Raw genomic sequence first — 27,453 nt, forward strand, 5'->3', positions numbered from 1 at the left:
GCTGATACCTCAGGTTTGTTTTACCTAGCAAGTGTGTGCTGAGGCACAATAAAAGCTTCCTAACCAAATAAACAACCTGCAGTCCCTGCAGGCTAACCGCAGCCGTGGCAAAACCAAGCAACCGGGCGTGCGGCTGGAGGCCTGCGCCAGCAGATCCGAGCAGCGGAGCAGCACGTGAGACCTCACACCAAGCACCGCTGCACGATACGTTTTGGGATGCGCTCGTCATGTTTATTTAAAAAAAAACCCAAACCCAAACACAACGCTGAAGTGGTGTAACAGCTACGTGGAGAAACAAGAAGAACGCGAGGAGGACGGGCGTCTCGGCTGGCGGGAAGGGACGCTTGCGCTGCCTCCTTAGGCGCGGCAGCCACGGCCACACCACGCGGGCGGAGAGGCAGAGCACGCCAGAGCACACGCGCGAAGGGCAGCCCAGCGCCCCGGGCCGGCGCGGGACGAGCCCAGCACCAGGCAGGAGCGCTGTGGTGTGGCCGTGGGGCCGCGCGGCAGCGGGCAAAGCGCTGGCCGGGGGCGCGTGGGTGAGGCTGGCGGAGCAGAGCCGGCGCTGCCTCTGCAAACCGCGCCTGGCAGACCCCGCGCGCAGCCCGTGCTCACGCCCTCCGCACACCAAAGGACCGGGGAGGGCCACCGGTGCCGGCCCCTTCGGGTCTCCGCTGCTGGCGCGGTCCCAGCCGGACAGCCAGGGCTGCCAGCAGCGCAGGAAGGTTCTGGAAGCAGCTCCCCGGCCACGGGCGGTGCAGAACGGCGGCAGAGCCGCTGCCGAGGTGGCGGGGCTCGGCCGGGGATGGAGCGAGATGGCTGAGCCAGGCCGCACTGGGTCCACCGGCCCAGCCCGTTTCTGCCCGGCTCCGGAGGGGTCACGCGATGCCACAAGGACAGTTTCAGTTCATTTCTGTCTGCGGTGGCTCTTCTCCCCGACGCAGCAATGAAACGCCCCCGAGGCACGGGCTCAGCCCAGCGCCCAGCCACCGCGCCCTCAGGCCAGCATCCAGCTCCGCCGCCACCACACCATGACAGGAGCCAATATTCATTAACACCGGCACACGGAAACGCTAATGACAAGCAAAAGCTCCAACCCATCCCGATGACGAATTTCTTGCTGAGAGCCCGGCGCTGCACGGCCTGAAGCGGAGGGGACTGGCCGGGCGCTGCTGACCCGGCAGCAAAGCTGGACGCAAGAGGCCCCGTATCGGTCACAGGGTTTTTTTTTCTTCATACAGCTTGGGAATAATTTCCTGCACTAAGTGCTCTCCAGGCCTCATAATGCTGATACTGTAGATCAATATTTTACAAAGACAAAGCTGCATGACGGATGTGTGCGCTAATTAACCCATATCTAACGAGCAGGGCTGCTGTAATCACACACTCTGTATCCCTTTTAGCTTTTACACCAGAGGTTTTGGCTTGATCACTTTCTACGTAAAACAAAATGACAATAAAACGACAGAACAAAAGATCCACTTTAAGTCACAGTGCGCAAATAAAGATAGTATCTACATTGTCCGTACCAGTGCAGTGCAAATATAATTAAGGCTATGAGAAAAAACCACTTGCTCTCAGGAGCTCTCTGCCTTCTCTCTGTTAAAGCTCTTGCATAGGCTTTGCTTTTAAAAATGCAACTCTTTGTTAGCGCAAACACATACACACACTGCACGGGTCGGCGCTGTCAGAACAGGCCCGAGGAGCTGGGACTCCGTACGGCCCCTGACACCGCGGGTCACGCACCGCAGCACTGCCGCAGAGCAGGCTCGGAGCTCTGGGCGCAGCCAGGGACGGTGCCGTCCATCCCCTCGGCTGCAGGCACATCCCTGCCTCCCCGGCTGCTCCCGAGGGCAGCCCCGCTACGGTTTTGAGATACACGCGTCGTTCCCGTTGGAAAGGACCCGGGTAAAAGCCTGTGTGTGCTCAGAAATGTGGCTGCAGGATGAATATTCCCTATCAAAGCCTTGAAAAGCTGAACTTTGTTGAAGTCACGTATTGGGGGGAAAAAAAAGGCAACGACAGCTCAGAAAAGCTTATGAAATATGTGACAATGACATTAGGGGAGTAGAAAGTGCATATAAACAGCAGAAACTGTTTTTCAGCATCTGTAAGGTCTTACAGGGCATCTGGGCTCTGAAGGAACAAAGAGGTGAAGATTAATCTGCCCTCACTATTTTGCTTGAGTTGTTGAACAGAGGAGGTCAATGGACATGAATTAGTGGGAAGCACAGATGGCAGGATTTATTTTTCTAAAGCTAAATAATCACGAAATATACGAAAATACTGCTTTGTGGTCAGAGCTCCCTGTAACTGTTTATTCTAACATGGGCACCGACAACTGAAATGCCCTGTCACCGAAACAAACCGTGCAGACAGAAGCAGCAGCTCTCCTCTGGACGGAAGGTGGGTTCCCAGGTCGGCTTGGTGCCGGCTGCAGCAGCGGGCTGCCCTGGGGGCTGCGCGGGGGTCCCACCCACTGGGAGGGACATACAAGCACCCAAAGGCAACGGTGAAAAGGTGGGGGGCAAGTATTTGTTTTACAGAAGCAATCTTGCTGTAGGAAGTGGCATTTGTACTACTGGCACTTCAAGTTCCTTATAAGACATTTCAACAGTTCCACTGCCTTTCCCGTATACTACCGAGAAAACGAAAATACAACCTCTGCAGATATTATCTGCAGCACTTACGAGCTCAAAACATGCCCATGGCCTGGAGACTTGAATGCTCTCGCTTGAAGTGTTCAGCCACATAGCTGGTGGGAAATTAAAAAGTTTCCATGTGTGGGAGCCAACTGAACTGATGAAACAAAAAGTAACACTCAGAAGGAAGAGCAGCGTATCATGATCTCATTTCAGAAGCACTTTTTCCCTGAATTCAGCATGTGTGAGGCAGAATCAAAGTCACAGAGATGAGAGCATTGGCCTCGGGGCTGGGCTGGAGAGCTGCGTTACAGGTGTTTGCTCTTCAAGAACCTAAATTCTCCTTTAATTTTCACACAGATCTATGAGGGAGGAAGCAACTCATTTATGAGTATTAAAAGGAAACAAAACCATCATAAATTCCCCTCCTATCCCCCATTTTTTTTTTTAAAAAGTGAGACCAGATTGGCTCCAAAAGCAGTAAAACAAGAAAGAAGTGAAATAGCAAATGAGCACTTTCTACACTCTAACCTCCCTACAATAAAACCAGTTCAAGCTGAAAGCTTTGCCCCCCACTACTGCCAAGCCCTAAAAGCCCCAGCAAGGTACTTCACGGGGTCCAGAGCTGTGCTGCTCCCAGCAGCTGGTGCCGTCCGTGCGCTGTCCCACCACTCACGTCCCGCTCTGCTCCGAGGGCAATGGCAAAGGACAGGACACGGCTTCACCGGCACACACCTCCCTCCTCTTCCTCCACGTGGAGGAGCCATGACTTAATGTGAGGCTTCTCAGCAGCACTGGCAAAATTAGTTTCCCCGCTCCAAGACTGAGGGTTGGAGCCCACCCGCTCCCGTCACAGAAACAGGAGGAGGATGGAGAAGAGGAGGGAGAAGGAGAGATGGGACTAGAAGCCAAGATGAAATGCAAGGAGGAAGATGGCCGGAGGGAGAACTGGCATTGCTGCCCACGGTTGCTCCCACCATTGTTCCAAGCAGTGCCACACCATGCGCCACCCTCCTCCTCCTCTTCCTCGGGCTGCACAGCAATGAGAGCAAGATCAGAGAGCGAGGAGGACCCCAACTGCTGACGCCTTCATGCGCTCCTGGACTCGGCCCTATGGACAATATCTGAACTCGTATCAGGCAGGCCCTTAAAAGAGTTCCCCGTCCTCCACCCAGTGCTCAGCACGGAGTGTTTCTGCCTGGGAATACAGGTCCCAGCTTCCAGCAGGTGAAGTACCGCCCAGCCACCAGAGCACTCGAAGTGACACAGCAGTACCACTGCTGCAGGGAATCCCTGCCTTTCTCAGCTCCCGAGGGCCAAGACATTTTTTAAACAAAGTTAAGGAGCAGAAGCTGAACTGACTTATTTGTCAGGTGATCAAAACGAACATAAGTAGTCAATAATGAGTAACTATTCATCATTTAAATAGAACAGAGAGAAAAGAATGAAGCAACGATGGATGGTGCTGGACAACTGACCGTCTGTTGTACTCCAGACAACAATAAAATCCAGCAATGCTTTCCAAATTTTAAAAATTAAATAAGCGTGTATTTTTAGCCACTGCTATTTTCAACTTGTTTAAGCACAAAGCAGACTTTCTTAATTCACAAAGGGCCTTTCCAGCCACGGAAGGCTCCTTTTTACATACAAAACCAAAGCCAACGCACAAAACACAGCAGCCTGAACAAAACTTGGAGGAGCCACCTGGCATCAGCTGCTGCAATTGCTGGAGTAACCCACAGCCAGGCCGAGGATTCCAGAGACACCCAGGCAAAACTGCTAGTGCCCAAGGACACCGCCCCAGTGATTCACGGCCACTTTATCTCCTCGCTACAGGGCGTATCATGATGACAACAACTCTCTGTGGTCCCAAACCACCGACCTCCCACCCCAAGGGAAATCCCCATTTATGTCCCCAGCGCGAGTGCCGGTGCGTGGCCAACGCCACCCCGAGCGGCGACACGTCACGCAGCACTCTGGAGGCCACGGGCTGTGCGCTCCTCCTAAATCTGAGCAGGAACACCCTGCAGCGTCACCCTGCAGCTCGCACGGCGAGGTGGCTTCTGGGTGTCAGTGTCAGGAAGGTGTCACTGCTGCTCCTTCCGAAAGACTGACAGCGGTTCGCTCCAGTCTCAAGCAATGGATATGGGGAACGAAATTAGGAAAACATTACTTCTTGAAAAGTTTTTAAAAGAAACCACCAGTGTACTGCAAGAATACATGCAGCAGTAATACCCGTCCGTATGCACAAACCAAGGAAGCCCACCACTGCCAACCATAACTTTATCAGAACAGTACAGAGAGGCAGAAGAAGGTCAGACAGGAAAGGGACGTTTCTGCTCCAGAGCTCTTCTGGAATCAGCGGCAGAGAACACGTAAATCCGAGAAAGTCACTGTGACAGTCTAATTCACATTATAAAGTTTAATTTTTAAAGACTGTCATATGAAATAAAATAGATTAATGCCAAGTTCAGCTATTTTTCAAACCAGTGCAGTTAATAAGGGAGAAGAACACACAGAGAAATCAAATTACTTTCAGCGTCTTTTTTTTCCCCCCCTTGAACAACAGCAGGTACATGAGAGAAACTGCGGGCGAGGCCAGCCTTACAGCAGTGGCACCGAAGAGCCGGTGGGAACCCCGGGCAAACGGCTACATCAGTGTTTTCTGCCCACAGCGCAGGGGCCAGTTCAGCAGACCTGCCTGCCGGTCCAGCAGAGCTCCAGCACCCAAGAGACACACGCCGGGCGAGCTGTACTGGGGTGCTGGCCCCAGCACCCACTGTCGCCCCAAGCAGAGCCCAACTCCGAATTACAGCAGGCTGCCCCCGCCGCCGGGGCCCGACTCACCCCCGGAGCACGCCGACACGCCGCGTGGGTGCAGACCACCGCAGCCAGCGGCGCCCGTCCCGCTCACCACGGCGGCGACCGCGTCGGCAGCTCCACGTGCTGCGTCCACCCCAGCCGTGCACGGCCGGAGCGGGCAAAAACTCTTCTCCTCCTCAGCTTTCCACCAGCAAATGCTGCAGACACGGGAATGAGACACCCTCACGACCTGCTCATCCTGCCAAAACTTCTGGCTCCCAAGGCCCACGGCACCGGCAGAGGTGCCGGCAAGCCACACTCCTCAAGCCCGGTCCCAGCCTACTGGGGACGCTGCCTCTTCCCCAGCCTCAACTCGAAGGAAGGAGGGGATGTCTTGCAGTGGGGTGTGAAAGGGAAACACTGACTAAGCCTTAGCTTGTATGAATGTTTCCTTTTCCCTAAAATGTTATTTTGTTTTGTTTCAAATATTTCACTGTAAAAGTCCTGCTCACAGATTTTGCCAGCCTACAGTTTCAGACAGGTGTTTTTACAAACTAAACAGTTCAGCTGTTGCGCTTCCTGTTTGTCACTGAGTCTTTGAGCTTTACCACTGGAAAAAAGAAAACACCAACAGTCACTGGGTGTCTAATCCTCCTCAGGTCACTTGGTGTTTCCCTCGTGTCTTTGGAGGGAACAAAACTCTACCCTTACCCCAAAGCCCTGCTTCTGTTAAACATACGGAGAGCACTTGCCCTGCCTTTCACCTGACAGCAAAAAAGAAAGCAAGTACAAAAGAAATTTAAAAACCTATACAAGATACAGATAAAAAACCAGAGAAAGTACTGCACTATGATTAGTAAGTCATGTAACAGTCGGAACACCTCTGGCTATCTACATTATGCAAATGCACAACACAGGTAGCACAAAGAGCGACTGCACACACACGCACCCGCTCCCCAGGGCTGCAAACCTCCGTGCTCGCAGCTACTCAATGAACGACAACACCTCTCCGTGCCTGGGTGCCAAAATGACTTCATCAGAGTCCTACCAATTTACACCTGCAGTGGACAATTAAAAAAAAAAAAAAAACCAACAACAACAAAAAACCCCACCCAAACCTAACAACTAGCACTTCCAGGAGGTTTTAAAACCAAATGAGAAATAATGCCCAAGTCAGTTTTTTCTGCATTTTTGAAATCAGCATTTGAATTCATTGTCTGCACAATTCAAAACTTTTAAAACGAGCAACACTGCATACAACTTGCACTTTGGAACACTCATCTCTACGCAGAGGCACCAGGCACACAAAACCCCTTAATCATTTACAGCTGCTTTAATGAACGCCTTTCAGTGGCACCGACCACAGCAACAGGCAGCTGTGGCTCTGACAAGCACCCGACGGATCTCTCCCCAGCCAGCGCTGCCGGGAGCATCTCCAACAGGCTGAACTCTCGGCTCCAAGCAGCGGCTGCAGGGTCCTGCTCCACTGAAATGTAACTGAAGAGGGTAACTAAAAGATTGCAAGGTAACAGGAATCACTGAGAGACCTCTGAAAAAGGCTTTTGACTCTGTACAACTTAAGCTTGTTTTGGTCAATTGCCAGGCTTTGGGAAAGTCATGTTCCAGGAAAGCTTTAAACACAGCAACCCATGACCTAGGACACCGAACGCAGCTGCCCAGAGCTGGTAGTTCTGTCTTCTCACAAGGCCATTCTTACCTAAAGAGCTCAATAAGCTTCCTTGCAAATTCATCTCCCCTCAGCACAAGCACTGCTCCGTGTACCCCAGCATGGAAATGGCACCTGTGCGTTCACTGCTCTGTCTGCACATTAATTACATTAACACTGGGAATGTTTTCTGAATGCAAAATACAACTTGCAAATAAGTTGTTACAAGTAAGTTACTGGGGTAAAAAACCTGGTTTAATACTTCCAAACACTTTTTCCAGCAATATTTTAAACTATTGTCCAAACCCATGTTGTTACTACCCTCGCTAGTACCAGTAGGAAAGCGCCGACAGTTTCACTTTCAATGCCATGAAAAGCCAAGCTGACTTCACAGTCTGGAGACTCTTTTAACTCCTGCTCTCGGGAGTTTATAACCATTTCCAAAAAAGCCAGCTCTAACTGCATCTGCATGGTACTACTCTTCTAAAAATCCCTTTTTTCCTCCAGTTCAGCCACAGAAAAAGACTAAAATACTTCGCCCTGCTTGCAGTGTGCTTCCCCTTTTGCTGCAGGTCTATTTCACCAGTTTGCAGCTCCACGCTCGTTCCCTTCTGTGCAACAAGTGCTTGGCCAAGCGAAAAATTCCCCTGACTGTCAACCCCCCCCACAACATCCCGGAATCAACTGGAAATATTTAAATCACAAATTACTTTTTTTTCTGTGAAACGACTCCTCGTGCTCCACTATCAAAATGAACTTTGCATTTTAAGTAAAGGTACTTTACTTTGAAATGAAGCTGTCCCATACACCCACGTGTGCCCATCCATCCATCACCTGCATGCCCTGCGCACCTGCGGTCTCAGTGTTCAATAAACAACGGAAATAAATATCAACGTAATAAACACAAAGAACTGACTCTTCCGTTTCCTCTGAGGAGCACCTAGTTTGAGCGCGAAATCTTTAATCATCTGGCTTGCCCAGTCAGGGTTTTTCCTAACCTGCCCTCTTTTTTATTGGGGCAAATATTTTTTATTTTATATACAATCACTGCAGAAACCAGAGCTGTCTCTTAACTCAGTTCACCGCAGGGCAGATTTCACCAGGACCAACCAAGGATACGTTAACTTCAGCGATCTTTTGGACACGTCCTGCCACCAGAAAGCTGAATTACAGGCGCAATTTACTATCAAAAGCTGGCTCTCACCCCCGATTCCGCTGCAGAAAATGGCAAGTGACAAAAGGGCCCGCAGCCTGCCCAGCCTCAGCTCGCCCTGCCGTGGCTGCACAATGCGCTCGGAGCTGCTGCACGCCGACGGCTGAGTTCTGCTCGAAGAGCATGCCCAGGTGTACCATTTCTTTTTCTCCAAGTATTTGCTTCACCAGTGTCAGTTTATAGGGAGTCCCAAGGTCCCACAGCACAGGTTGTTCTCTCTGTTGTTTTCAAAAGACTTCAGTTAAACGTGTGTACTCCTGTATCAACAAACACAGAAAAAATGGGCGCTGCTCTCGACACTGCTACCCTAGCTACTACACACAGCTGCGAATCTGCCAGGCTCCTGTGAAGTGAAAACCTCTCCCTGGGCCACCCAAGGCTGGAAAGTGTTCTCAAAAAACCCGAGCAACCTCTCCCTCGCCCAGCATAGAAACTAGCACTGAAATCACACAGGATTTTAGACTGAATTCTATCAGGATAAAGAAATTCATTTCTGCAACAGATTATGAGTCTGTGCTCGCAGAGTTACAAATTCATCACGGAACTCTGGTTGCTCACTTGTGCACTTTCACACATTCCTTACATTGCTCTCCGACACGTATAAAGCACAGACTAGTCAAATTTGTTAACAATCCACTCTTGTCTCTTCTTGCAATCTTAACCTAGCAATGTTTCTGATCAGCTTGCATTTATGCTTTCAAGACTGAGGATGTTTTTAAAAGGACGCACACCTAGAGGAAGAAGAGGGAAAGTGAAAACACCAGTGGAAAAGCTGGAAATTGAGGAAGCATTAATATTGCTAGGGGCTAAAATGCCATAGGGCTTCTGATGCTCCCAAAGTTCAGCAGATGGGTACTTCCCTTGGACAGCAACTCAGTCCATGACCATGAGACAGGAAAGACTTAAGAACAGCAGAAAACAATGACCTTTACCTACCTTTAGTAGCAGTGGTTACCTGCTACACCTGCAGCTCCCCGGGGTTTGCATGGCTGCTCCTGGACGGTGGTTTTTTTCAGCATGTCCACAGACGAACGATCCTGCTCCCCAGGTTCACTGCAGACCCCCCTGCACCCGAGCCAACTCCTGCCCGTGACCTGCCCCAGCCACGAACTGCCACGTTCCACCTCGGCTTCAACAGAGCGTTTGCTGCTAGTGGTCCCACAAGCATCTCCCCCAGCAGAGGTGGCCTCAGAGCCACCCACCTCCCGCGTCCACACAGCCCCTCTGTACGCCGGCCGCATCCTGGCCCCTCGGGCACCTAAGGACAAGCGCCTTCCCGCACAGCCGCCATGGCAGGATGGACACGTGAAGGACAATTTCCACACTTTGCCATTCCTCTTTTTCAAATTTAAATCTCAATCTCACAACTACTCATGTTTATATTTAAGCTTGGATACTATCCCATTCAAAGTCAGTGAAATCATGCCGACAAAAAGTAAACGGCTTTGTTTCCTCAAAAAACTGCTCCTTTCTTCAAATAGCACTCTCTTCCTTTTTTGCTAACTCTCTATTATTTCGCCAAGTTAGAAATGGTCCAGAGGAATCTGGAGCTGAAAAAAGTCTTTCCAGGAACTTGATGGGACTTGAAGTGCTCTCGAGATGCAAGCTCGATCCAAACCCGCTACCCCAGCCGGCCCCTTCAAACCCTCCTGCTAAAGCACCACCGCTCGTCAGCAGCCTTTGAGCAAACTTCTGAAGTATCAGCATTTTCCCATCGGAGCAGCACTAGTGTTCCCAGCATCCCGTTTCTGAAAAGCGAGAGAACTTTTCCAGATCTCCAGGGCTGAGAACTGTCAGTCAAAGTGTACTGGGGTGCAACAGGCTGCTGAGTTCAGCACTTTATCAACCAGGATTTGATGCAGTGACTGTGACATTAAAAAAAGCGCAAACTGAGGAAACGGATCCTGTTTATCACAGCAATGTATCTGCTACAACCAGGAATGCCTCTGCTCACTCTGAAGCAGGGACAGCACCTCTCAAGGCAGTGCCCACCAAACGCAGCTCCATTTCTCTGTAACAAGCGGATCTCAGCTCCGGGCTGGGCACACAGACAGCCAGGGGGGCAATGCATCGGTTCTGCCCTAGTGCTGCCCCTCGGGAAACCCTGCTGCCTGCCCGCGACGGGTGACAGCCCTGGGGCGGACAGGAGGCACACGCCGAGCTGCTCTGCCAAGACCCTGCCAGCCCCTCTTCCTGCGGGGATGGTGCGGGGCAGCTCCTGCTGGGGGCACGCCAGAGCTCAAACCAGCACTGCCTGGGTACGCGACCAGTTTCCAGCACGGCTGCTGGTGGGTCACACGAAGCAGCGGTGCTCTGAGGTCTCCTACGCTACCGCTACTAACGCAGCAGGAGCTTGGGAAGCTGCCGCGTCCCACAGCTCACCACCGCTGATGCGAAGCACTCCAGCATCACTACGCTCTGATGATGAAGTAGCTGGATTTATTATTCTTTAAAAATCCGCTTCATCAGACGCTAATATTTTCCTCTATTTGATCAAAACATTGGAGTTGCTTCCAACTACCTCAACGGGTGTTCTGTCTCAGTCAAATAATTAGATGTTCCCTAATGAAGGGGATAAGTCATAAGTATTTCAATAAATTCAAACATGAACCCCAAAAAGGTTTTCTTATTTGCATAATCCTGTGTTTCAGCACCTGCCAATTGAGTGTTTACTTAAATCTTATTTCAATAGCAGTAATCCTTCCAGTGGCACCGTGCAAATGAAGGAAAAAGAACTCTGGCTCAGAATAAAAGCATCTCTTTTGTTATTTTATACAGAGACTAATTTAAGTGCTGCTGTGCAGCCCTGGACAAAGAAACTAAAAGCCTGGATCCCCCAGCCAGCATGTGGGGCTCACACAGGCAGGCGAGCAGGGATCAGCTGCCCCTGTGCTGCCTGCAGGCAGATTCACCTGCACAAATCCAGCCCGGTGCGACCAAGGCTGCCAGCAAGCATGCCAATTAGCACAGCCGGCAAGATAGAGACTCAGCGAGGCGGCTTCATGTCCTTCAAAGACCAGAAGGATCACCCTCTTATTTCCCTCAAGCAGTGTAACACAAGCCTGGTGGGAGGGAACACACAGCGAGGCAATCAGCGGACAAAATCAAGCAATTAGTGTCACTGAAACTGTGCATCGTCTGGGATCCTGGTCCTCGAAACGGGAGAGCTGACCTGCCGCCGCAGGCAGCACCCCCACGAAGGCGCCCCAGCCGGAACCACGCTCCGCCTTCTCCCTTTTGCTCCCTCTGAAAGCAACACAGAGCAGGGGAAAGACATGGGATACACGAGGACACCCTTTAATTGCTCGTCACCAAAGCCTTCTCTACCCCAAGCCGACACTTGAGTGCAGGGCACTGCCGCCCCCGCCGAGGCCAGACCCCCGCCAGCAGTGGGACAGTGCCAGGGCGGTGCTGGGAGCTGGTTCCAGGGTGAGAACCGCCGCTGAAGCACAGGGAGCGCAGGTGCTCAGCCCTCCACAGAGCCCGCCCCATGCACCCATCGCCAATCCGTGGGGAAAAACAACGTGGCACAGAAGGGAGCACAAGAAAACACAGAGGATTAAAAAGGTGCTCATTACTAACCCCCCAAAAATGCTGGTTTTTCCTCTTAACAGGGTTTTCTGAATCTGACCAAACGGGCAGGAGGGCTACAGACTTGTCTTGGCTTTGGCCAGTCTCCTAGAGAAGAGGTCTCATCCCCAGACCTTAGACACGGCTCTGACACAGAAGCTGCTCCTGACGTGAAGCACAGGCTCCTAAGCAGCGCCCAGGGCAGCCTTTCCGAAACGGCATCCCGTTGGGCTAACAAGGCTATGCAGTCCCAGCACAGAAACTTTAATCCTTCTCCAAAGTCGAAAACCAGATGTGATCCCTCAGTCCTGAATGTAATTTGTTGCTTCCAACGAATTTTAGAGTGAACCTTGGCAACAAGGGATCTGTATTCAGAAAAACAGAGCAACAGACTTGGGTCATCCCGAGAAGGAGAGAGGCCTCACAGGCTGCTACTGGCCACTCATTTGAAGACTTGGGACAAAAGACTGAATATTCTTGACATGAGGTTTTCTTATTTTATGCCTCTCTTAAATTTTCCCCACAAATTGGTTCAGAACTTTACTGGTTTTGACTGTACACAGCAGAGTTCCTGACCATACGTAACAGAAACACACGCTGGTTTCTATTATGTGCAGCCTCTAAAAAAATGACGGCGCAAATGCTGCAATGCAATGTTTTATTTTTTTTTAATTTCTTCCTGCAGATGTAGAGCTGAAACTGTAATATGAACTCTGACTGCCATAGCAAGCCGTAACTCTTTTGTCTGAATTATCCGATAAGACTTCAAAATGCCATTTATATTCCCACAGAGGAACACGCATGGTTTCGATTGTTTGGTTTTTTAATGGACTATTTGCCACTTGGCCTAACAATTGCACCATTTTCCCAATGTATTTGCCGCTTTCCCTTCGCCTCCTCTTCTGGAGCTCAGCCTACTGGCAGATGCACAGGCTGAAGAGGAGAAAAATGGCAAATCAGATCTTAGGAATTTGAACACTGTTTATATTTTCATTTTTTTTCCAAGGGTTACTGCTTTACCAGTTTCCTTGGAATAATTTGTGTGTCCGTCTGCCTCCCAGCCCCTGAGCTGAACCTCACCTCTGCGCCCCGAATGCTGCTATTGCCTCGCACTCGAGTGATGCCATATACCAGAGATAAAATCACTAGTCACCTGCTGGAGCGCTCTGTAACTTAGGTGTCTCTGCATTCTTTTCTTCTGCCTAAAAAGAGACAGAGGCAATGATCTGGCATTCTTACATTATTAGTGCTATATGCTTACTGTGATTTTCTTTTCTTCGTATTAAAATACATAAATAAGGTCCTTATTCTATGACCTTAGGTAAGTATAACATGAAGGGGAATGACAAGTCAAAAAATCATTATTTTTTGAAGCAGTGATGAAGTAGAGAGATTTGAACAACTAACAATTATGTCTCTGAGGTGGTAGAAATAAGGTGCTCACCAAGTTCAACTATAATTATAATAATAATAATGCTTTTATATATTTTTAAGGCTTCTTGATAAAAAGTGGCATGTCACTTTACAGAGTTCAGGAATTTCATTTTTAAAAAATAAGTCCTTCTACAACAGAAGATAAAATACTAACACACTATGTGTTGGTGGATCTTATACACAAAGCACCAGAGCTTCAAACTTAGACACCATCAGTGAAAAGACTTGAACTAGTAATAATAATTAAAATAAACTAGTCTCTAGCTTTTTCTTAGAATTTCAAAAAAAGCAGAGAAACGTGAAAGTTCAAGACTTTTCAGCTGTTGAAGAAGAGTAGGAAAAAGCTTTTACACTTCACTGGGACATTCAACTCGAGCATGAGGTAGCTGCCTTAGCAGAAGCATAACTTAAGAGAGCCAGAATTTGCTTGAGGGCTGTGGTGCCCACAGTGAACATTAGCCCCAAGGGGATAAACTGTGATTCGGCCCAAATCCTGCGGCGTTCACCGAGTCCCCTGAAACCACGTGAAGCTCAGATCAGTCAGAACCGGCGTCTTTTGGGTCACAGCAGCTCTCGCCCGGCAGAAAAGCCACTGACTGCGGTGGCGAAGTGCCGACCCACGGCAGGCAGCGCTACCGAAAAGACAGTCCGAGCCTTCATCACCCTGCCCCCGCTTTCTTCCTCGCTGTTTTCACACTTTCAGAAGCAGACGGCCAGGACAGACCGCCTGGCAGCCAAAGGATGTGGCGCGCGCGGCCGGGCTGCGGGCAGGCAGGGGTGTCCTCAGCGCATCTGCAGCCGCCCACCAGATTTGCATTTGACATCCATCTCCCTATTGTTAAGACATCTTTATCTCCATTTTCAGGAAACGTCAGATGACTCATCTATCGGAACATCTGATGAGGCTAACGTAATTTCAAAAATGAATTCTACTTAGGCACATTTTTCCAAGCAACAAAACGAAGAAAAATGTTTTAAAATTACGCTAAAAATCTAATTTCTGTTGCAAACTGGTTTCCTGATTTAGGAACTCAAGAGCTTATTTTTGCTGCAGACAGTTTAACAGGCTTTTTAGGCATCCAAATTTAGGAAACAAAATCCTATGGCATTTAAACAACGCAGAGCCAGAGCTGGAGCTGACTCAGCCACTCAAGCACACAATTTGAATATACTACATAATCATTCTTGTTTTAAAATTATCCTCCTAATATCTAAGGGCTAGATTATCCCACATGCATTTATCTTGATTAAGGCACTACCCTAAGGACAGCCTCGCAGATTTCATTAGGACTAATTATGAAGCAGGGTATTCAACAGCAGGATGATAAGATCTTGCTCTGACTGACATGGCCCCGACCTCTTCCTCGCGCTACCTCGCCGAGGTCACAGCAATGTACGCGCCTTCTTTTTTCTCCCCCATGCTCCTAATTAACACGTAACGACTGCTGCTTGCTACCACGGCAGAATTAAGAAAGAACCCGCAAGGTGGGCACGCGGGACGCGTTCCCCCACAAACGACACGCGCCTGGAGACCCACGCTGCAGCGCCACGGCTCCACCGGCAGCCCCTGCAAACCGGCGACGGTACCTGCGGGCGGCAACGCGACAGGCAGGAGGGATTCTGGGGAGCAGGTGCCCCTCTCTTCGTGCTCTAGACCCACACAGGCAGTTTTCGCTTTCACCTCACAGGCAGGGGGGGGGAGTTAAAAAAAAAGAAAAAGGTATTTTACCCGAGCTGCAAGTTCCACTTCTGACATCTATTTTTACCTCGCAGGAGCAGGCCGGAGGAGCCGCGCTCGCTTGCAGCTGGCTGCGGGCTCCGTGCGCCCCGTCCCTGCACAGCGCTCGTGGAGGACACCTGGGCCAGGGCCAAAGTCTGGCCGGGCAGAGCCGAAGGTACTGCCATCTCACGGGGTCCCCGCAGAAAGAATTTGCTTTGCTTGTTTACGTTCTAAATATAGGCGAGCGCACCGGCCATCTCCTGCTCGGGAGCGAGTATTCCCGGCGGGGCTGCGGCTCGCTGCAGCACTAACGCACACCTGCCTGATCCAGCTCACAGCAGCGTTTTTTTGTAAGACACACTAATTCTTGGGAGCACTATGGGTGAAAGATGCATTCAGAGTCCGTAAAGAAAAATTCAGTGACTGAATATCTGACCTACCTCCAAGAGACAATGCAAGAACAGCTGTTTAGTTAATACTAATATTAACATTTATAAGGAATCCATTATTTTTAATATTAAGGTCAATTTTTGGCTGTACTGCTATTTTAGTACAGAGCAAGAACTCTGAGTCCACACTGAGTTATATATAATATCATATATATTATATTAAATATATATGTAAAAATATATAATATTAAAAATTACTTCTGAATGTCCTCATCCAAAATATTTTTCTCTTTGGTAAACTATTAACTGACCTCACAAGGTCTAGACAAATCTCGTATAACACTTCCCTACATCGTTTTTGCATAACATCTGAAGTTTGTGATATTGCAGAAAACGTAACAAAGCGACTAGCGCTCGTCCGCTTTGCACACACAAAAATTGACAAAGCTCCGAACCAAACCCAGAACGGAGCCACTGCTTTCTGCTGCAGGGGCTGGACAGGGAATTCACGGAAGGGCTGTATTCCATTTTCCATTTACCGAAGGTATTCTCACACGCCACACAAGCCACCTAACACAAACCGAAGTGCGGCGAGCCGGCGGACAGCACCGGCGCCAGGCCCACGCTGCGGCACCGCGCTCCTGCAGCCAGCGGCTCTCCCAGCTCTGGTCCTGTGCCCCAGGCTGCAGCCAGGGGATTCAGGGGATCCCCCGGGAGCCTCTCCAGCACGCAGCACCCCAGCCCCAAGCAGACCTTTCAGCACGAACACCAGGAAACGTGTCTGTGTGGTTTTTAATAGGAGGTTCCCTCCCAGCTTACAGCCCGGCCACCGCGCTGACTTCACACGGGCAGCGGGAGGCTCTTTTCCAGTGCAGTAATGCTGTGATGTTACCTACAGCTGTCATCCCCGGACCCTGCGGCTCCTTACAAAGGTGATAATTATCTCCTTCGTTAAAAAAGGAAACGGAAGTGCCCTGATGATGGCCGCTGAAGAGCCACCCATGCTGCGGGGACGGGCAAGCCTGGCTAGTCCCTGGTTCACCCCTCATCCAGACAAGGGGCCACGCTGGCTCTGGCGCCACTGGCCTCCTCGTCCAGCACCGAGATTTTAAGGCACTTCCAAGGACCATGGACACCAGAAGTCTGAGCGGGGGACGCTGACGTACAGCGAGCTCAGGCGCTGCCTCCCGTAGCGAAAGGAGATTCAGGTCCAACCAACTCCAGTGTCTCCTTCCCACCTTTCCGGCTGGATCCTCGCTCCGAAAAGCGCAAGGCCAGCGGTGTGAGGCCGCAGCGACCGAACAGCAGCTCAGCGGGAAACCCCGCGGGCAGCGTTACCGGTAACACACCCGCACTCTCGCACCCTCGCACGCAGAGGCAGGTCTGGGTCTCCACGGCCAGGACCGTGTTTCCAGCGGGGACGTCACCGTGGGCACAGCGCTGCAGCACGGCCGTCCCCGACGTGGCGGGCCACGCCGCCGCCACCAACACGCCGGTGGGGCAGCACAGTGTCCTCGCAGTGGCGGCTGGCCCACGCCACGAAGAGGAAGCGGCAGGCGGGCTCGCTGCCGCCCAGGGCGGTGGCCACGGTGGCCGCTCTTCCGCCGAGGGTGACGCTTTGGGGCCAGGACTCCCCGTTGGTGCTGGCAGCCCCTGGCACTGCTCCCAACTCCAACACTTTTTTAATGCATAGAAACATCTTATTTCCACGTTTTAAAATTATTTTTTCCCCCCTCCCCCACATTATAATAACAGCAATTTTGACATAAATTTGAACAACGCAGAAACAAAAACGTTCCCATTGCCATAAGTTAAAACACGGCTTGGGGTGGTGGAGCTGGGTGTTTTGGGCCTGAGAGGTTTTTTTTTAAAGGTTCACCCTGTTCCCTGAGCTGAAGACAAGACACATTTTTAAGCTCGGGAACGTTGCAGGATTTATACAAAACCGCTCTAACCCCACTTCCTGCCCAGCTCCCTGCGATGGGGGCCCGGCTGCACCAGCGACCTGCAGTAGCTGGTTACAGCTACGACTCCCTCCCCAGAGCACCTCTCTGCCAGGAGCCAACTCCATGCTCCGCTCCGCTTCCCGGGATCTGCTCTCAAGAAGAGAAAATTATACTGTAGAAAATCTGACAGGCATAGTTCCGTCTCCCAACTTTTGATTTTTTTAGGACTCCACTGAATTAATTCTGTACTGTTTGTGGGATAAGCATTTTAAATGTCAAGATTATTTATTTCACAAAAAACAAAGGGAAGGGGCTGGGATCCACATATCTAACAGCTATTACTGAATCTACAGCTACAGTAAAACAGCAGCCATACATCTCCAGCACCTAACTCGGGTACGCCTCCTAAAACTCACCGTGAGGCTGCACCCTCTCTGCTACAGCCCTGCCTGCGCGTCTAGAGGCACCCTGCCCTCTGCTAAGCGTCGTCCTTCCCTCAAGCCAGTGCATTTGTGAAAAGACAGGATAACCACAGGAGCCCAAATCACAGAAATACAAGCAGGGCACTCACAGACACCCAAATAACCTAGGAAGGAAAACACTCTTCTAAGATTCACCATCAGCTGTCCAGAGACACCAACAAGCCGCTGGTAGTTACGAGATGGAAACAAATCCTCATATTGCTTACGTGGTTTGTGCTATTAAAAACAAAGAATCCTTACAGTGACTTTGCTGTTTCTACGTGAAGTGCCCTTTATTCCAGCCACAGGCAGAGAATAATTTGGAGGCAAAGAACCAGTCACTGTAGCCATACCGGAGGATTGAGCCCTGCCAGGCGTATTTTCCCTTCATTCCCCCATCCTTCCCCTGAGGAAAACAGCAAAACAAATCAACAAGCATCAATAAAATAACAGCAGCAAAACCACCCCACTGCTGGCAGCCATCAATTGCTCCCTTTTGGGCCGCAGCGTTTCTCTGGCTACAACTGCTTCTTTCATTAACTGTATATCCTTGAAAATAATATAATATTTACTCACTTTCAATGAATCAAAGCAGGCGATTACGCGTCCGTTTTCAACTTGGCAGCTTTTCGATGGGTGTGCAAATTTACATTCCGTGTCTGGTCGTGAGCAAGTCCCCCTTTGGAACTCCCTACACACCTCCAGCGTTAGCCATTTTGTGTCCCGAATTGGCGGGACACTAACAGCCATCTTTAGATTTTACAGGTAGGTAAAATTTCCAATAAAACGGACAAATGAGTAGCTGAACTGATAAACTGGAAATGATGAAAGCGCCACCTCCAGAATACTTTTTTTTTTTTCCCCCGCTCCCTATTTTAAAAGTACGTGTAAAACTGGCTGGCCGCAATCTCAAGGAAAAGACGTGCCACCAGGAGTCCACAGCGTGACACTGTTAATCGACACAGTTTGCACTTAGAGAAATGCCAGGATTACCAGCAAGGTGAACGTTAAAAAGTGTGGCCCGGGACTAGCCTCGTGCGCTCAGTAGCCCATCCTGAGTGCCCACCGGAGCCCACAATGCAAGCATGAAAACGTGGCAGACCCTCTGACACGGGATTTCCAAGCTGCTTTCAGTAAAGGTGTCTGAAAGGTAATCTCCACGCAGCCGAATTTGCCACGGGGTGTTGCGGTGCAATCGGTATCGATTAGTTTGGCATAGACAGATGCAGCAGTTTAGAGCAACGATCGAGACTGGATTTTTTTTTTGGGGGGGGGGTGTTGTTTTTTTTTTTTTTCCTCCTCTCCTTGATTTTCGGGCAGAAGATGTCTGACCTTCTCAGCAAACTTTTATTTTTAGAGTAAAGCAGCCTACGGCAAGGCCCGCCAGCGCCTTTCTCTCGGCTTTGGGTGGCAGCGGGGGCGTCTGGCTAGAGGTGGCGGGCGGATGCGCTGTCGTCGCAGTCTAGCTGGCAGCAAGCAAGGCAAAAAGCAGCGGCTGCTCTAGAAGCGGTCCCAAGCAGCAGAGACGTCAGGAAAGGCACTTCTTAGTACCAACCTGTAGAGAGAAGAGACACGTTACAATTCACCGGGCGGCACGCCGGGGCCGTCCCGCCGAGCCGCCGCCGCCGCCCCGCGCAGGGCACACTCACGCCAGCCGCCGCCGGGCTGCGGGGAGAGGGGCCGCGTCCCCGTGCGGAGCCAGGCATGATCGGGAGCGAGCCAATCGCAGGGAGCGTTGCAGCGATATTCCGGGCAGGAAGCCAATGGCGGGGGCCGTCTTATGAAAGGTCGCGCCTGTCAGAGGCTGCCTGCGCTGCCCGGAGCGCCCAGCGCGCCCGCCCGAGGGGGCTCGCCCGGCCGCCGGAGGACGAGCGTGTGGGCCCGGGCGCTACCCGACATGCAGCGAGGGGGACGGACCATCGCGCCGCCGGGGCGCCCACGCGCGGCGCGGGGAATGGTACCGTCCGCTGACCCGCCCGCCCGCCCTCCCGCCTGCGCGACGCCGCCGCCCCGCCCCGCCGAGCGCCCCCCCCCCCCCCCCCCCCCCCCCGCAGGTACGGGCTGCTGCACGGAGGCGGAGAGCCCGGCCCGCCGCCCCCCCCCCCCCCCCTTTCCCCGCCCGGAGGCGGAGAGCCGGGCCCGCCACCCCCCCCCCCCGCTGCTTCCCCCGCCCGGAGGCGGAGAGCCGGGCCCGCCGGGAGCCCGTCGCTGCGGTGCGTTCCGGGGCGGCTGTTGGCGGCCGGGGTCAGGCAGCGGCGCGGCCCCGCGGGCGTCGGGACTTGGGCACGGACAGAGCGGAGACGCCGCTTACTCGCAGGAGCGGCTCGGCGCCGGTGCCTCCTGCCCCCCCGGAGCTGCCTTGCCCCGAGCCCGCGGGGAACGCGGTGCCTGCCCAGGAGCCGCTGCCCCTTCCCGCAGCGAAGGGGTGCTCCGCGCCCGCCCTCCCGTCACACGCTGCAGGTGAACTACGAGCTGCATCGTTCGCTTCAAAAACCAAAACCCACCCAGGCATTGAACATCCAGCACCGAGAGGGTAAACCTCTCCCCTCGGACGCCAAGGCGGCAGGGTTGTTTCTGCGAGACAAGCCTCCGATGCCCGGCTCTGCCACAGAAGTCCGGTGCCACGTGTAAACAGAACAACTCTATCGTAAATACAACTCTTGTCCCAGCCTGGAGATCCCAAAGAGCAGCCAGGAGCACAGAGCAGAGGGGCACCCGCGGCAGTGCCCACCAGAGCCCGCGGGCAACGCCGACAGTGGGACTTCTGCCGGCACCGCAACCCCCAGCACCATCCCACCCGTGTCGGGGGGGAAGGTTGTTCCCATCCCTGGGTTTCTAAAGACGCTGCTCCGTAATCTTTGTTACTTCCCACCACCACCACAGCAGCATCGCTGACCCTGTCGTCAGAAACACCTCTTGGGAAGTGGTGCTGGTCAGCGCGGGTGCAAACCAACAGACGAGGAAAATCTATGAGGAGTCTTTTTACAGGGACCAAGTGATTAGAACCATAAAGGGCAGGAGAAGTCAAGCACACCTAACACAGCCAGTAGGACGATAAGAGGCACTGTGGTTTCCTTCTTCTAATCATGCCCACATTTTTAAACCCTGCTAGCAGGTCCGTAATTACTTGCAAGCACAAGTTATCAGCTAGGTGTCTTTCTGGTAAACAGATACTCATTGCTTCAGCTGCCTAGAACTCCAAAGAAGTCAGTCACCCCACGCCAGCAGTCGCTGCTGGTCAGCACTTGGGGACAGAGCAGAGACTCGGGTCTTGAAAACTCGTTCCCTAACAAGTGCTCAGGCAAACAAGTTTGGCTCTCGCGCCTGTGCCACGCCAGCCAGCCACGATGGGTTAGCACCAAGAGATCTGAAGGTGCAGAACAACACGCTGGGACCTCGCGATGCCGCCTGCCCACGGCCACATGCCAGCAGGCCCGCCTGGGTGCCCCGGTGGCACGGGCTCCCCAGCCGCCTGGTGCGGGACTGCCGTCCACATCAGAGACCTTTTGGAAGCCTAGAATGCATCTCGTCTGCCACTCGTCCTTGTCCTCCCCAGGCCCAGATAACAGATGGACCTGCTTCCTCCCACCATCACTTGCCCAGCACAAAACGACGACTTTTAAACGCTTATGCCCTGTGAGACTCTGAGGAGAGGGCGATGCCAATGCCGGCGGTAAGAGCTCTACAACAAAGCTGTGACACAGCTCTAAGCAGGGATTCTCTCTCGTTCATTGCTCTGGTATACAATCCACACCGAGCATTGATTTTTCCAAACACCGAGGAGAGTTAGAGCAGCACCTGACATATTTTACATGCTAATGCCAAAGCAAGTTAAAGGCCGCATTTTCAAGACAAGGTATTTAATTTCACTCTCATTACAAGAGTAGTCACCCCTAATGAACAAAGACAGCATGGAGGCAACGTACAAAGTGAAAACAGATGAAAACTCTCTTTTGTGCTCACGTGTAGTGAAAGGAGTAATCTTCTGGTAAAACTTGGGGAACTATGCTTTATTCCTAGCTTTGTAGTATGTTTTCTATTTGGAGTCGGACTAGCCGCTTACTCACAGTGAAATCCTGCTCCTGTTGAGGTCAGTGACACGTCTGTAACTGCATTAAACAAGGCCGAATTTCACCCTTCATTCTTCGGGCTGCCAGCTACAGAAAGAAAAGTATTACTCCAAGGAGCTGTGATGCCTCAAAGGTAAATCTCCTGAATGTGACGAAATGCTCAATGTATATTTTGTCTGCACAGTTACTTGAAGAAAAATTGTTTTGTCAGAATTTGTTATCTACCTGAAAACATAGCCAGAAATGTCAGGCTAAAAATAGCCCTCTAGCAAAAATAAAGACTGACTTCAGACCAGAGATATATCTGCAGTATCTCCACTAAAGAAAGATGTTAGCCTAGAATTACAGTTTTTTATCTGCATAAAACTATTTCCCCCTGACTTTGAAATTCTCTTGTGATATTCCAAGTCAATAAGGAGTCCTCAATAAGGCTCAAATACTAGAGGATACCACTGTCTGCAAGAAAACCCCAGCAGATAGATGGGATGTGTCTTTGGGCTGTCTCTGATAAGCTAGGGAAGACAGCAACAAATCCAGGAAGAGGAATAATAGTGAGAGGACAGAAAAGGGATCGAGTTGATTTTTTTATTATTTTTTTTTAATTAAAATTTGAGGGCTGATAGTTTCCAGACTGCACCCAGCAGGCCATTCAGTACTAGACGCTGTTCCTAATCCACAGCCGGTTTTTGAAATCCGCCTTTTCAAACTGGAAGTATTTGCTACTTGTCTTGGGAAGGTTGCAACATTGGCTTGGCCAAAGCATAACCTTGCCTGCACTGATTATCTGGAATACAAGGAAAATGAAGCTAAAAACTTTGAAAACAAATTTAAAAAGTGATTCTTGGGAAAGGCAAGAGAGGGGAGTAACCCTGAGCTGTCACTCCCTAAGAGGGTAAGAGAGATGACTGAGTTGTCTGCTGACCTGGGCCAACGAAAATGATTAACCAACAGCTTCCCAAATCAATGGAAAGGTTATCTGGAACTGCCCGAGAAAGCGAAACCAACACGGAAAGGACCATGGCATTATGGTGTCTCCGTTCTGATGAAGCATGTTCCATTTTTATCACTTCCCGTAACTGCTATAAAGAAGTGTTGCGCAGCCAGGTTAGCGACACCTTTTCCTCCTCTTCTCGCTACAGTCTTTGACACAACCCCGGGCCCTCGGACCAGGAGTGCCGCGCTGCGCTGGGAACGGCTCCCGAGGAGCCATTGTTTGCGCTCTTCCTGTAACGGGCCTTGCGGGACATTCCTGTTTTCTCTATCTCAACTCACACACGCCTCTCGGAAAGAAAGATGTACAAATCTGGACAGGCAAAAAGCACAGCACTAAAGACGACCGTGGCAGGGAAGAACACTATTTTTATGCTCAGGGGAAGCGGAAGCTGAAATCGCCAGTCTCAATGACACGAGAACTGTCAGCAAGAACAGATCATTACACAACGTGAGTCCATCCTCATGACAATGACTCTAATGAGATAGGAAACGGAATAAAATCAATATTCTATTTACATTGACAGTACAGGCTCAAAGCTTGAAATTGCCAAATGGCTGTCTTTTACATGAAGAAATACAAAAATTACTGACTGCCTTACGGTATTTTCAAAACACCTCTGCCAAACTCCAAGTTTACCAATAACATATCTCAACATAAAATTTGGAAAAGATACACCAATTACTTCATGGCACAATCGAGGGATATAATTATAGCGCTGTCACAAAATTAAGCAGAAACAATGAGCTAATTAACATCTTGGCCACATAACAGTGAAGGATTGGTTAAAGAAAAATATTCTTTAGTAAACTGCTGCTAAACACACCAAATCAGTCTTGTACTCTAGCTCTGTAGGAACTGTACCCACTACACCCGTACGACAGCACCTAAAAGCGAAGAGACCCCCCTCTCAATTTGCACTTTGGCATATAACCCAGAAAAAGCAGAGCACAAAGGCAGCGGCCCAGAACAGCCGGCCCTGAAGCGGCAGTGCCCGGACACTGCACCGTTCGAGGCGGGGTTTACAGCCCCCACAGCCCAGCACTCAAGCAGAGCTCGGTAAAACCAGAAGCACGTATTAGCACTGAACTGCTGAGCAAGTCCCACACCGGGTTTGTAAAATACCTGCCAACACTACTTCTACGACCCAGATATTCTGCATAATATACATAGTTTTACTAGTAGTAGTACTAGTAGTAGTGTTTTAAAGGTTATTTCTGTACTGTTTGAGCTCTGACAGAGTTGCTTGGGGAGGCAGTGCAACCTCCCACTGACTTCAGTGGGCTTCTTAGGCAGATCCTCATCAGACGTGTTTTTATCTTGAGTATATTTCACAGTTTCTGAGACCATTTTAGCAGAAACACCTAACTGTGACTTTACATCTGAACTGAATGTATCCAAGCGCACTCAGTTCACGAAAACTGGATAAATAATGAAAAAGAGGCAACACGCCACAAAGCACCCCCAGTAGCGCACACGTTGCTGCCGTGTGCAGCAGTAAGGTGTTGCCCTGAAATCAGCTCTCCAAGACGTGCGTCCGTAATCAAACCGTGAACCGATTCCCAACAACAATGCAATGGCACCGACGCATAAATCCCATAGCCTGATCCTTTCTTACTTCAGATTAACTACAGTAATGCTACTGTCAAGTCAGAAAGTTACACCGCAAATTCCATAAACCCTCTTTCCTTTAAGGAGCAGACAGTTATGAATTAACCACTGTTACTGTAAGTAAAAACCAAAACAAAACCTGTAAAGTCAAGAAATAGGCCTGCTGAAGTTCTGCTTTTTTCATAACCTATGTCATATATCAATCCCCTTTACAAAATCTGGGACTGCAGAGACTTGCAGAACTCGCGTTCCCTGACAGCATTAGACGGATGGGTATTTACAGACTAAACCAGGGAAGGGTCGGTGTCTGTCTCTAGACCAGGCAATGCGTGCACTAGCTGGCACTCTGCTCCTTCGGCTTGTGAGCCAGAGACACAAAATGGCAGGGAGGACTACTCTGCATTTAATCCATTCTGCCGTTGATGTATGTGTTACAAAGCATTCACATATCCATCCACACCACCGAAATTGCAAATATTGTCTGGTAGTAAAAACATATCCATACTATAATTCCTTTACCATAACATTTACATAATATATTTTAGAAACAGGAAGTTCTGTATTATCCTGACATAGGGGAATTCCAACCCTAAAAGAAGCGACATTTCCCAAGCAAGTCTAAAAAGAAGTTGTTTAAATACAGCAGTAATCTAGTGATTTAACTTAGAAGTACAAGTAGTCATTTTTTTTAAAAAGGAAACAAACTTAATTCAAATAACCAAAAGCTCTTCCATTAAAATCACTTACATGCTTGTTCTAAGTAATATTCATTTTAAGCACTGCGTTTCTATACAAAGACATTTGAGAAGCCACAACAAAAAATAACTGCACTCCTCCAAAAAGTACAGACCTCTTTATTAATCAGACTCTTGCCCATTAACGACATTTTGTTTGATTAACTGCCATCGTACGTAAGCCAAGTGATGCAGAGGAGCAGCGAGATGACCTACGTCGACAGCCTCCCACCAGGACCAGCCTCCCAAAATCGCAGCGCCTCCTCAGGGGGCATCGTCCGCCCCGCGCTGTCCCCTGCCACCAGACAGGCACGTCTCACCTGTGAAACGCTTCCTGCTCTCTCCTGCATCACGCACGCGTGTGACCGTACTCTGTGCTACTTTTCCTGCTTGTTTCAGCGGGAGCAGGCTGGAGGCGCCTGTTGGTTACGCAGCCCAACGTTAACGAAGACCGCCCTGCACGCAGCGGGGTGGGGGTGTCTTCCTCAAGAACACAGCCACACGGCAGACCACAGCACGAGTCTCACAGCTGAGACTCAAAACCGGGAGGTACTTCTAACAGTGGCAAAAAGGATAGCCACACATCACTGGAAAGCACTCCCATACTGACAGGTGATTTCTAACCGTACCTGTGTGTATAGATATAAAACGTTACATAAAACACGATTATTAGCATCACTGCATCACCCACGATAACAACTACCACACAAAAAAGCGACGTCCATGACTCAGCAAGGGAAGCAACTGCTTCCCTCTAACATCAAATTCAGCTGATGCCGATGGTTTCAGGGAGGAAAAGTGACCCGGAGGAGCTCTCACTCACGAGATGCAGCAGATGCCCAGCCTGGCTTCTGGCAGGTCAGATGCTTTAACATCTACTATATAGCAAGGGGAAAAACACTGACACCTCATTACTGCTAAGGTTCTACATTTAATCTACGTTACCTCTAGAAAGGTTCCCGCTTTTTACAATCAGCTGTATTGTTTTTCACTTCCCCCCTTAAAGCAGCTGCCACGTGGCCGCGGTTGCAAAGGGTGGCTTCTTCCTCCCCCGAAAATGGATCCCAGCAGTGGGTAAAACGAGTCGTGAGAGACCATGCTGGTGAGCGCCTGAGGGACTACGGCACACACATGGTCGGTACTAACATTTTCATTTATTTGTTACTAATCGCATTGGCTCCAGCCAACAAGTTCCTCCGCTCAGCTGCGCTACCCTGCCCCAGCCCAGGCACCCCCTCCTGTGTTGGGCCCCGTCACCAAACTGGAGATTTCAAAGTTCGTGCCCGTTCGCATGACAATCGCTTTGTTATGTGAATAATTATGAACTAGGAGTCTGGATGCACCCACCACATCCTTGCACACATCAAATTAACTGTCGAGATTAATCTGAGCTCAATTACCAGAAACAGAAGAGGCCATTCACGTCGCCTGCTCCGAACCGTTGCGTCGTCCCACCCCTGGTCACACCCCGCTGTCCCGCTCCCCGAACCGCCACGCGCCCCTGCTCGCTCGCGAGGTGCGGACCGCCGCCGCGGGCCTGCCGGCGAGGACTTCAGCCACGTTCAGCGTGGGGCGCCTCACCCCAACTGCTGCTGCGTCAACGGGCGCGCTCCTCACGAGGCGAGCCAGAAGTTGTCATTACGTGGATTGCTTCATCCTGCATCTGACTTGAGGGCAAACAAAAAGGGACACGAACACAGGCAATGAGGAACACGTTACACGGAGTTCTGCTTTCGACAGCGAGCTAGAACTCGGCTGTCGATGGCCTGGTCACCTGAGCTCAGCAGCGGTGAGCTGGGGCAACGCCGCGACAATCACACGCTTCTCTCCAAGGATGAGAAAATTACGTGGGAATGGGTGAAAATGGGGTCAGCGATGCAGCAGGGACTGAGGAGAGATGCGGGCAGCACCAAGCTGTCGCCCCAGCCTGGCAGAAGTTTTATCTGAGCAGCACCCCAGCACAGCACCTCCGAGAAAGGCCCGGGGGGACCCACGCCTCCAAAGTCACCCCGGACTCCAGCCATCGCAGCAGTGCCCCGCTGGGGACACCCAGAGCAGCGAGGCAGCGCTGGCTTAGTGCGAGACTGCGGCTGCCCGAGTCCCGCTAACGTTAACGTGAATCACAAAGCAATGCGGTGCTGGAAAACTAGGAGGAGATGAAGCCGACTGCATTTCAGTTCAAAGCTTTCTGCTGAGTCTCAAAG

At 50.8% G+C, this 27,453-nt stretch overlaps 1 protein-coding gene across 10 annotated transcripts in view; it reads right to left on the reverse strand.

The window, feature by feature from the left end:
• Positions 1–27,453, reverse strand: part of MBNL1 (muscleblind like splicing regulator 1) — a 100,196-nt gene that overhangs the window by 54,436 nt on the left and 18,307 nt on the right. For 3 of the 10 annotated variants that reach the window (XM_086468678.1, XM_086468677.1, XM_086468675.1), the window contains exons 1-2: positions 19,493–19,511; positions 18,420–19,398 (exon numbers count right to left, since the gene is read on the reverse strand). The exons of 3 other annotated variants lie outside the window; for them this stretch is intronic. In XM_086468678.1, coding sequence (XP_086324804.1) covers positions 18,420–18,593 — 174 coding nt within the window. In that variant the 5' untranslated portion in view covers positions 18,594–19,398; positions 19,493–19,511. Of the gene's footprint in view, positions 1–18,419; positions 19,399–19,492; positions 19,516–27,453 lie in introns of those variants that run through there. 4 more of the 10 variants (XM_086468679.1, XM_086468680.1, XM_086468681.1 and 1 more) reach the window with 4 other exon arrangements.

The sequence above is a fragment of the Leptosomus discolor genome, chromosome 7 (assembly GCF_034619465.1).
Source record: "Leptosomus discolor isolate bLepDis1 chromosome 7, bLepDis1.hap2, whole genome shotgun sequence".
Lineage (NCBI taxonomy): Eukaryota > Metazoa > Chordata > Aves > Leptosomiformes > Leptosomidae > Leptosomus > Leptosomus discolor.